We start from the raw sequence: 12,491 nt of genomic DNA on the forward strand, positions 1-12,491 counted from the left end.
TCTGGAGGGCCACCTACCTGCTCCTCTGGTTTGAAAACTTTTTTGGACTGCCACATACAGGCACTCAATCTATTTCATTTTTCTGGAGGGCCACCTACCTGCTCCTCTGGTTTGAAAACTTTTTTGGACTGCCACATACAGGCACTCAATCTATTTCATTTATCTGGAGGGCCACCTACCTGCTCCTCTGGTTTGAAAACTTTTTTGGACTGCCACATACAGGCACTCAATCTATTCCATTTTTATGGAGGGCCACCTACCTGCTCCTTTGGTTTGAAAACTTTTTTGGACTGCCACATACGGGCACTCAATCTATTTCATTTTTCTGGAGGGCCACCTACCTGCTCCTCTGGTTTGAAAACTTTTTTGGACTGCCACATACAGGCACTATCCAAATTAAATTGTCTCCATAGCAGCCTCCAAACGTTGTCTCCATTGCTACCTCCAAAAGTCGTCCATATAGCTGCCTCCATACATCGTCCCCTTATCAAACGAGGTGTGTCAGGCAGAAATTTGGGTTGTTTTCATGGATTCCACAAAGTTGTTAACTTTGTCGCCACCCTGCTGTGTTATCCACATTTACGGATATTATTTCAGCGCTTCTTGTGCATCTGTTTACATTCCCCTCACCCGCCATATCCCAAACTTATAAGAACGCTACTACACTTAACTTGGTGCAGGCTGGGACCGAGTCTGACCCTGGGGCTGGTCATATACTGCCGACGCAGAGGATTGCGGGGCCTACCTCGGTCCAGGTCTCAAAGGCCTACTATACCTCCTCCTCCTCCCACCCCTCCTCCACCTCCTCCTCCTCCGAATTACCATCCGTGGCTATGGCGCCATCAGTCGGTAGCTCTAGGCACAGCAGCAGTGCCGTCGCTAAGCGACAGCAGGCGGTGCTCAAACTGCTGAGCCTAGGCGATAAAAGGCACACCGCCCAAGAGCTATTACAGTCCATTCCACATCAAACTTGTTAACTTTGTCGCCACCCTGCTGTGTAATCCACAAAATATACTGGCAAACTTTTATCATTTACCGATATTATTTCAGCGCTTCTTGCGCATCTGTTTACATTCCCCTCACCCGCCATATCCCAAACTTATAAGAACGCTACTACACTTGATCTTATACAAAAGGTTCTTAGAAGTGCTGTTTGGGGAGTAGCCTAGAGACACGGGCTTGGATTGGCGAAAGCTCGCCTGGCAGCGGAGCGCCAGCTCCATGCCAAGATCCAACTAACATAGTTTTAACTGCAGCACCTTTAATCTACTACTAGTCCACTGCCTCCATACATGGTCCCCTTATCAAACGAGCTGTGTCAGGCAGAATTTTGGGTTGTTTTCATGGCTTCCATGTTAACTTTGTCGCCACCCTGCTGTGTAATCCACAAAATATACTGGCAAACTTTTATCATGTACCGATATTATTTAAGCGCTTCTTGCTCACCTCCTTTGGTTCCTCTCTGCCACCCATTGGTTTGAAGCCTGAGTCCATTTAGGGTATGTCGCCATGCCACTCTCTAGCCTGCCGCTGCTGCCGCTGCCTCTGCATACCGTCCCCTATAGTGTCAGGGTCAATTATTGGATGTTTTAGATGCTATCTAGCTTCATTCTGTCACTCTGTCATGGCCATGCTGTTGCCCATAATTTTGGCATAATGGTGCGATTAAGCAGCCTCAGAGGCATCCATGCATGCTGCCCCTGCTGTTTCCTGTCCATTTCCGTGGTGTTTCCATCCTTTTCTGAGGTTCCCAGGTGTTTGGCCAAGCTTCCCTGTGCAGAGCCTTGGTCCCCTTGAAAAATGCTCGAGTCTCCCATTGACTTCAATGGGGCTCGTTATTCGAGACGAGCACTCGAGCATCGGGAAAAGTTCGTCTCGAATAACGAGTACCCGAGCATTTTAGTGCTCGCTCATCTCTAGACTTCAACTCTATATGTAGAGCAATAGAGACCGCACACTCTATTAAGTGGTGCTCAATGTTGGATCCTCAATCCAGAAATGTCCATATAGAAAAACAGGGCACACACATGAACTAAACGCTTTTCTTCTTTTATTTAGTACAAAATTTTTTTTTATATAGTATTAGCCTTCACCATAATGCATACACGTAAAGAGGTCAGTATAACAGATCACATTTTTACGACGTTGCGGTCATGGCGACCTTTGTCAAGATATATCTGCCATTTCTCTGTGGCATTTCTGGCTTGGTAAGGTGCCTCACCAAGCCAGAAATGCCACAGAGAAATGCCAGATCTAACGCCAGATTGTGCCCAAAATATTAAATTGAGATAATGGGGGCTACAATATTGGGGGGTTAAGGTGGCAAAATATGGTGGAGGTGAGGGGCAACAAGGAGAGGGTGGGCACACAGGGTGAAGGAGAGTTTACAGGCCACAATCTGGGGGGAGTGAGTATGGCCTACAACAAGAGGGAGAGAAGAGTTTCACAATATGAGGAAGAGATAAGTAGCCACAATATGGGGGGTGAGGGTGGCCACAATATCAGGGGGAAATGAGGTGCAACAATATGAGAGGAGGTCACAATATGAGGGGGAGATGACAGGGCCACAGTATGAGGAAGAGATTTAGGGGACACATTGTGAGGGGGAGATGAGAGTAGCCATAAAATGAGAAGGAAATGAGATGGGGTCGCAATAAGAGGGGAAGATGAGGGGACCACAGTGTGAGAAGGAGTGGGCTTGATTTGATTTTTATAATGCATTTCAGCGTCAGACAGAAGAACAATGAGACAAATTTATTAAGCTGTCTAAAAGTCAGAATATTCTTTGTTGCACCATGGCAACCAATCACAGCTCCCCTTTAAAATATTCATGAGCACTGGTAAAATGAAAGCTGAGCTGTAAGTTGTTGTCATGGGCAACTAAGAATATTCTGACTTTTAGACAACTTGATAAATATGCCCCAATATGTCTGCCGACCCTAAGCTCAGATCCAGGGTCGTGTATAGGGGCAACCAAAATTGATAGAGAGAGCTGGAATTATAACTATGTCTGCCGACCCTAAGCTCAGATCCAGCGTCATGTATAGGGGCAACCAAAACTGATAGAGACAGGTTGGAATTATAACTGTGAAATGCTGTACTTTTGTTAATAACAATGAATTAGCGAATGTGTTATTTTGTTATCCTGAGTACATTTAAGAAATTTGTCATCATGGGAATACCCCTTTAATACTTATTCTCTTTCTGATGCACTTTGCCTGATATGCATCATATTAATGAGGCTAAAGAATGTACAGGATATTTTCCATGTAATATTTGGTGGGCCCCCAGAACCAATTCCACAGGTGGGCCCTAGGATCCCTAGTTGGACACCGATTGAATGGAGTAGCAGGGTGCATGCTCGACTTTCCGCTTCATTCAATTAGTGAAAGTGCTGTCCTATGGACAGATCACTATAGTGTGCATTATATTGATATATTGGGGGTCATTTACTAAGGGACCGATTCGCGTTTTTGCGATGGGTTAACCAAATTTTTCCGTTTTGCGACGATTTTCCCTGTATTGCCCCAGGATTTCGGCGCATGCGATCAGATTATGGCGCATCGGCGCCAGTATGCACGCAACAGAAATCGGGGGACGTGGCCGTGAAAAAACCCGACGGAATTGGAAAAACCGCCGCATTTTAAAATGTGGACACGCGCTTATCTTCATCCAGGATGGCTCGGTGAACTCCAGTGTGTTCCGATGCTCTTCAGCGCAGCAGCGACACCTGGTGGACGTCGGAGGAACTGCCTTAGTGAATCCCGGCCGGACCCGAATCCACTGCAGAGAACACGCCGCTGGATCGCGAATGGACCGGGTAAGTAAATCTGCCCCATTATGCACAGAGTTCTTGTTTCCCTGATATAAAGCAGAGCTGACAGAATGGAGGGGGCACACTTCAAATGGCTACATCTCCTGCACCTAGAAACGCAATTCTGGTGTCATATTAAACAGGAGAATCTCCCCTTTAATGTGATATGTGGATTGTGTATGGATGCTTTACAGAACCATATATATGTACCAGGTACACAAAGTTATGATTGGGAATAGAAAGCTGTACATAAAAATCCATTTTTAGTACAATTTTAAGGATGGATATTTATAGTTCTGTCAAGCATCCAATCCATGTATCATATTAAAGGGGAGATTCTTCTGTTTAAAATGACACAAATCTTATGCTCCTATGTGCCAGGGTTCAGGAGGTATGACCATTTGAAGTTGGTCACTGTTGAGAGGTTTAAGAATGTCTTTTCTGCATGTGCAAATAGGACGCACATAGCCGTATAGCAGTCATGAAGAGGTTAAAGATCCAGTCAGAGCACCTTAGAAAAAATGCAGAAAAAAGGGACTTTTTCATTCATCATAAAATATTTAAGGGGTTTTCCCATAAATGACATTTATTCCCCAACCACAGTATAGGGCAGTGATGGCAAACCTTTTAGAGACAGAGTGCCCAAACTTCAACCAAAGACCCACTTATTTATCGCAAAGTGCCAACACAGAAATTTAATTTGTGATTTAGCTCCATGCTCTATCACAGCTTTCATTCATATGAGCTCTCTGAGGACACCAATAAAGCAGAAAATAGGAGAAATTGGATGATCATTGTAAATTCTCTCCAGGGTCCCCTAAGCCGGAACTATTGTCTAGGTGATCCAGATATGTTCACACCTTCCCAATTCTCTAGTAGTCCTAGGTAGAGCTGTCACTGTAAAATATCTCTGTGCACAGCAAGACCTGGGACTGCAGGAAGATCCCTAGAATTATCTCTGGTGATAGCCTGGGTGCCCACAGAAAGGGCTCTGAGTGCCACCTTTGGCACCTGTGCCATAGGTTCGCCACCACTGGTATAGGGGATACATGTCCAATAGTGAGGTTCCCCTGCACTAGAAAGAACAGGGGACCTCTTTAGCTGCCCTATGGCACTAAATTCCACCATCAGGTCATCCCATGATCCATGATAGAAAGCTTACTCTGTCATTCTGTGCATCATTGACTTCAGTGACATCACTGGGTAGTCTAGGGGAGACTTGTGATCCTCTGTTCTGGCAGTCACAATCAGACATTTATCCTCTATCTAAAGGATCCAATTGCCCTATAAGCGTGTGTTATATTTAAATATCTTACTACTTTGCTAAAGCAGGTTTTTCACATTTAATGTTTCTGAATGTTAAAGGGTTGGTTCAATTTTAACAATTATTTTTAAACCCCTAAAGGACACACGGTGGATCTATATGTGGATCCCATGGCTGTCATAGCACAACCAAAACTAGAACCTGGTGGAGGTAATAGTACTGAAGTTTATTGAATCAGCAATCAGACCCCCTAGGTTAAAAGCACCCTAGGTGGCCTAAAAAATTGTATAACTTTTTTTTTAAATAAATGTTTAAACCACCCCCTTTCCATGGAACAACAATAAAAATAAACAAATATAATTATAAACAAATGGAAACAAAAACCTAAAAAGGGCCAAGTTATTGCCCAAATGTTGGCCAGGAATATTGAAAAAAATGCACAGTTCGTAGGGTCCCACTCTCTATTGTACTGCTAAGTGGTTGTATACAGCCTTTATATGGTATATCACTGTTAAGTCCCTGATTGGCTGCAATACCAGTACCACTCATTGGCTGCAGTAAAAGTACCGCTGATTGGCTGCAGTTATGAGGTACAGAACTGAATTGCCAGGGGAAAAAGAGGTAAGTGCCTGACTTATAACAGATTGAATCATTCACACAATGTTTATTTATTTTTAATAGCCACAATATTTGGCTTAGAGTTCTTTCATTGTCCATTTTTCCTTTTTTTAAATGTTCCAGTTCCTTATTTGAAATGTTTAGCATGTATTCCTTTCCTAAAGGAATTCCTTTTACATTGAGGCTGATCTAATTGTGGCTTTTGGCTCTTCAAAATGACACGTTGGTGTGAAAGTGCTAAGAAGTTTCTGTCTACATTCCAAGGACTCCCTCCCCCCATACCTTAGGAAAAAATGTATTTTGAGGAAGCAATGAATTCTTTCCATATAATATCCAAATCCACCCTCTGCAATAGCTGAAGTAGCTGCCACCCTAAAGACTGAAATAGTTTCCATCGCAGGACTCTTCAGGTGAAAAATGTACATTTGTTTTTAACATGACTAACCTTGGAGAAAGCCAAGACACACAATGTCATTCAGCCAATTTTCATACTTTGACTTAAAGGGATATCTCATTTTGGCAAATTAATGTTATTGTTTGCAAGATGAAAAGTTCTTACTTTCTTCAATGTACTTTCTGTATCAATTCCTCATAGTTTTCTAGATCTCTGCTTGCTGTAAGTCTATAGAAAGCTTCTATGTTTACTTCCATGGTCACACAGGTGTATGGCTCGTAAGTATCACAGAGAGTCCGCTACTATGCACCTTTTAACTGACAACAATATGTTTATCTAGCACGCACAGTGCACTCCATGTTTTTTGTAAAGAATTTTTTACGCATTTTCTGGAACCAAATAAAGTATATGCCATTTTAATTATACCCACCTCGAGTGCTGGATCTACAAAAATTCCTTTTTCTCAGTAATTAGAGAGGTGTGACCTGTTTGACCATGGTCAGATTTCTGTCCACTGGAGATAAACAATGAAGCTTTCTATAGAGTGACAGCAAGCAGAGATCTAGAAAACCGTGAGGAATTACTAAAGAAGGAAATAACATTTATTTACTGAAATGGGAATACCCCTTTAACTGTGTCTTAACATGTTATTGACAACTGGTAAAAGCCTAATCTCAATGCTGACTTTTATGGAATTTAGAGAGCTATATAAATAAAGATTATTATTATTATTATTAATGACATAATCCAGGATGAATTGTCCATTGACTCTACAGGGAGAAATCCCATTGGGCCAGTCAGTCAAAATGTAAAGAAGAACAATGGGGTATATAATGGGCTGCTAATATAATGTGATCACCCCAATATAATGTTTCTATTGTCTAGAGCTCCTATCACCCTAACTGAAGAAAATAAGATTACAGCAGGTAGCACATATAGTTTTCCCAAATATACAGTACATGGGCAGACATGACAAAGGCAAATATTAGTTATATAGCCCATTTATTACAAATATATATCCTACTTGTGTTCCATTTATAAACTTGTACTGGCAACGTTAACCCCTTAGTAATCAAGTACTATTTTTAAAACTGGCATGTGTCACTTTATTCAGTAACTTTACGATGCACCTTTAAAAAATTAAACCAACACAAAGGAAAAATGTGGTAATATGTTAGTACAGTAACATATTTGGGTAATATGATTATATGCTTGAAAAGCAGAACATTTTGATTTATGAAAATGGTAAATTACCCCTTTTTCATAAATAAATTTAAAAAATCAACTGTTCTCCCCTTTTATAACAATGAAAGACAGATTACAAATCAGACATCATTACTTCAGATCTGTTTGCGAACCGATAATGCACATGCTAAAGTACAGGTAGGCTTGAAGGATATCTAGCATAAGATTTACTAATGGTAGGCTGTACTCACCTAAATTCTCATTACCGTGTCCAGGGGAATGCATAGTATTTTTATATCTCCATGATGTCCATAATATTCCAAAATCAACTTTATAAAAATATGCTAATGAGCCTGTGGCGCTCTGGCTGCCATCACCGAAGTGCCCCTAGGCTCTGCCAAGTAGCAATTTATTCAACACCTCCTCTCCCCCCACACACACTCTAACTATTCCCCCCTTGTCCCTCGTGCTTGAACAGAAGACAGCCGGTGACGTCACCCAACTGTCTGCAAGTCTAGTGCATGTACGAGAACACTTTTCTTGCGCAGCCGCACTGCTATCCATAACAAACAAAACCCTCCTAACGCCCAAATTGAAGAGGTCCATACCTAAATTATACATTTTATCTATATTTAGGAAAAAGGATTTCTTTTGCCCTCCACTTAGCTAATATGGGATAGTATGGTTGGTTGGAGTACACACACCATAAATGTAACATTCCTCTACAGTCTTGGTGAAAAATACCATTTTACAGCATATGTCAAAGGCTTTCGTTTAATGTATACATCCTATGTGGAGGACATGTAATATAAAATACATACAGCGTGCACCCATATAGTATTAAATATATAGGGGGTGCTGAGTAGCACTATAGTTTGCGCCATGTGTCACCTGAGTCAAGCTGTGCAATGGACATGGGTCTGCTAACTTGACGGACCCTTTAGCAGGTGCAACAGCAATAGTTCCGCCACTGTATACAGGTGAACCCTCATGCACATTCTGGTTTGGATTGAAATAACTGTATACCTAAATCAATGAATCGCCACATATTCATATTTACACATACCCTTAAAGTATACACTTATACAGATACATGCACTGACAGGCATTGTGATTCTTTTCCCCTTCACTAGAGGCTACAATAACCCAAGGTGACTTAGTGAAGCGTGAGTCGGGGCACTACCTGATGTAGCTGTAGCACAGAGTTAGATCAATCAAGGGATAGCATAGGCTTGGTAGATAATCACCGTACAGTAGCGAAGAACGCTATACCGCACTGTCAACCGGGCTCAAAAAAGGTGTGTCCCAGACCATGTGGATGCGCCATTTTCCTCTCTGAGTGAATGCCGCAGCAGCTCTGAGAGCGTGCAGTGGCTAAAGGCAGAAAGTTGTATACAGCCCAAAAGAGCATGTATATTTCACACTGCTTCGGATTAAAATATAAGGAGAACTTGATCTTTGTTTTTTTAGATAGTGTTCACAGACGACTTGGTAAGGCGATTTGGGACACTAAACCACCAGTTTATAAGGACCTGTGGGTGGTTTGTATCCCAAATCCAGGTCCTCTTTCACAGTAAAATTGCATGAAAAGCCATTACAGGCAGTCCCTGACTTAAGAACATTCGACTTACAGTTGACCACTAGTCACAAACGGACCTCTTTGCCCACTGTGACCTCTGGTGACCTCAAGTTCTCTGGATGCTGGTAATTTATTAATCTTTAGCTTCAAGTCTATATAAGAGTTTTGAAAGGTGTCTGCAATGAAGCTTTATAGAAACACTTAATAAGAAACACTTATTAAGTTCTGACATACAAATTCAACTTAAAAATAAGCCTACTGAACCTATCTTGTAGGTAACTCAGGACTGCCTGTATAAGTACCTCAAATAAAGGTCCGGTATGTTTAATATTAGTAATTTTATAGTAGACTTTAAAAATTCTAATCAATTATTAAATATTATTTAGAAATGGATGTTATAGATTTTAACAAAGATTTGAAATGTCTTACCTCCACAAACTTGTCCATCGTAGGTGTGACATACCCAGTCATGGCATTCACATAAGGGCCCATAGTATTTTTCAGGTTCTTTCACTTCACACACACAGATCCCACAGTCACATTTACCCCTGCCACTGCATATTAATCCATCTGAAGTCCTGCAACGATTTTCTGAAGCAGTTGGAGAAAGTCTGCAGGGTGAAGATCTGAAATTTTAAAGCATCAATGTTATGACAAAAGAATAAATCTTGTTACCTATGTTGGAGACATAGGAAAGATTTACTAATCCTCTAAGATTATAACTGTAATATGAGATTAGGTAGTCTAAACAAATTTCCAGATATATAACAGTGACTTATGCTAGAGATAAATCTGGAAACCAAGCTACCTATTGTGGGTTGGCGTGGGGAATCAAAAAAACCCTGTTTTAAATTCTCCTATTCCCACAATTTGGAGGAAATGTCGCTTTATTTTGCACTGAAAATCATCTTACAGTCTCTCAAGGGAGAATCTCTGTGTTATCTCCAATATTTTGAGCAAGAATTTAACTCCTCAATATTCTGAGCTTTCATATACAGTTTATGACTATAGCCCCAAGAGGTCAATCATTGTCATTGTATAACATTCCTTTTAATAGAGGCACAGAAGTGTTTTTCTCTAATGAATTCACCAATTTGAACAATCCCAGCGCTTATTTCCATGCATTGCTCTACAACCGAAACTGGACATTTATACAGTATGTAGGTGGTGAACTGTAATTCTTTTTCTTATAATATGCATAGTAGTGCATGGATGTCCATGTTCTTTTAGTAGGGAACCATATAGTCTTAAAAATGTCCACATGTCAATTTTTAAAACAAAATACAGTAAAGCCAGATAACTGGACGTGAACCCTGGTAAGAAATTAGAAGTACTGCATCTGAAGTTCTAGTAAAGACCTCATAAACTTCCACTCCATAGTATTACATATAGCATTACATATAGTACAAATGGCCCCCAGTTTTCACAATGCTAGCCATAGACCCCCACAATTCCAGTCAAAAACTGCCTCTGCAAATGACCTCATTTCGAAGTGAAACTGGTGTATGGTGACATTGTGAGGGCTCAATAGATCGCATCATGAGAACTAAGGAGCACCTAACTTTCCCAGATCGCTCAACAATTGACTTATCCAACCCAAAGTGAAAGGATATGTCGACAGCCAAAGAATCAGTATACATCACAATCACAAGCAATCAAGGCTATAGTCTATACATACCATACAGCATTTGGTAAGTGTTTTGGCCCTAAAAAAGGGTACGAAGGGGCATTTACTTACTGTATTTCACATAAACCTTCTATTTTATTCTGGACAATACCAAATATACATTTATAGTGCCCCACTATAGGCGACAGGGCTTTTTTTACTGTGAGAACTGTCAGTCTGTGGAATAGCCTGCCTCAGGCGCTGGTCACAGCAAGGACAGCAGAGAGCTTCAAGAAGTTTCTAGATGCCTTTTTGCCTGGTATGTTATATAGAATTGTTTCCCCTAAATCCCTTCCTCATCCAATTCCTTGGTTGAACTTGATGGACAAGTGTCTTTTTTCAACCGTATAAACTATGTTACTATGATACTACATTTGCTGCTGTCTGATTACAGATACCAGATATGAGTCACACAAGGTAATTTGCATATCAGAAAAATGCCTGTAATCCAGGTGCAGTGCCCCACTGGCAGCTAATTTTACGTGATATGGGGAGGACTTTATCAGCAGGTAATGTTAGCCAAGGTAGTGAAAATCTGGTGACAGGTCCTATTTATCCACCCCCTTTTAAGGAACACTACAGCTACCTGAATTTTCCAATCATTCGAAATGTACTGCTTGGAATATCCATACACTAGGTGTCTTTTTTTCCATTACTGCATGATTCACTCTAAGTATATATGGTGCAACTACCTAATGTCAAGAAATTGGAATGAATTTGGGCTCCACACCAATGGACCACAAATAGACACATATAGGAGTCCATACAAATTTTGAGGTAACTGCTTAAGAATCTGCATGGGAGTGGTGGACATGTTTTATACATAGAAGTATTGCCCAAGAACATATGAATTATGATCCATATCCTCATTTACTCTGTCATGGGCACAAACTCTGCAAATACATTTAGTAGGTGCTACTACTTGTTAATACTTAAAATAGCAGTTATTCCTTAGGTCTTACATAAGCTTATATCCTTTTTTTATGGATACTAAAAAAAACTATAGCTGTGGCCTTGGTGAAGCCTGATCTTGACTTATATGAGATAATGGGGGTCATTTACTAAGGGCCCGATTCACGTTTTCCCGACGTGTTGCCCGAATATTTCCGATTTGCGACGATTTCCCCTGAATTGCCCCAGGATTTTGACGCACGCGATCGGATTGTGGCGCATCGCCGCTGGCATGCACGCAATGGAAATCGGGGGCGTGGCCGAATGAAAACCCGACAGATTCGGAAAAATTGCCGCATTAAAAAAAAAGTGTAGCGGAGCTTGCACTTACCTTCACTAGGAATAGGCCGGTGAACTTGAGTGCATTCCGATGATCTGCAGCGCAGCAGCACCACCTGGTGGACGTCGGAGGAACTGTCTTAATGAATCACTGATTTTTCTGTTGTCTATATAAGATAGGGGCTAAAAAAAAGGGGACACTATAAAAACCCCTTTTCTTTAGCCTTCAACACACCTATAATGTCCCCTTGTCTTTGGCTTTTTCACTTTTCCCTGCGGCTCTGTCTTCCTCTCTGCCGTGTCATAGTGTATGTGTCCAGGCAGCAAGAGATGACGGAGCAGCAGGGAGAAGAAGCCGAAGGTAAGTTCAGCCTTTTTTTTTTAACTTGAATCCGCCCAGTTCTTGACCAATGGCTGATCTTCATAATAGGGCGCAGGTTTTGTCAGGCGTGGGCCCCTCCGAATCCAAAGACCCTAGACGGCCGCCTGCCCATATCTGCCATTGTTGGGAAGCCCATAGCTGGGACACCACATACAGTAACAGTTAGACATTACATATAGTAGAAATTACATATCTTCCTTTGGCTTTATGCATAAGAATGTAAAATAATATTGCTATTTATACACAACCATAATAGATCCTTACATTTCCATTCTTTCTTAATGAATTGCAGAAGAACATGGGGAAGATGGGTATTCACAGTGGTACAACCACTGTGCAAAAGGACAACCACAGCAGGA

At 41.3% G+C, this 12,491-nt stretch overlaps 1 protein-coding gene across 1 annotated transcript in view; it reads right to left on the bottom strand.

Annotated features, from left to right (window-relative positions):
• Positions 1-12,491, bottom strand: part of ITGBL1 (integrin subunit beta like 1) — a 186,936-nt gene that overhangs the window by 161,032 nt on the left and 13,413 nt on the right. The window contains exon 2 of the mRNA XM_072135499.1: positions 9,284-9,480. Coding sequence (XP_071991600.1) covers positions 9,284-9,480 — 197 coding nt within the window. The remainder of the gene's footprint in view (positions 1-9,283; positions 9,481-12,491) is intronic.

The sequence above is a fragment of the Engystomops pustulosus genome, chromosome 2 (assembly GCF_040894005.1).
Source record: "Engystomops pustulosus chromosome 2, aEngPut4.maternal, whole genome shotgun sequence".
Taxonomy (NCBI): Eukaryota; Metazoa; Chordata; class Amphibia; order Anura; family Leptodactylidae; genus Engystomops; species Engystomops pustulosus.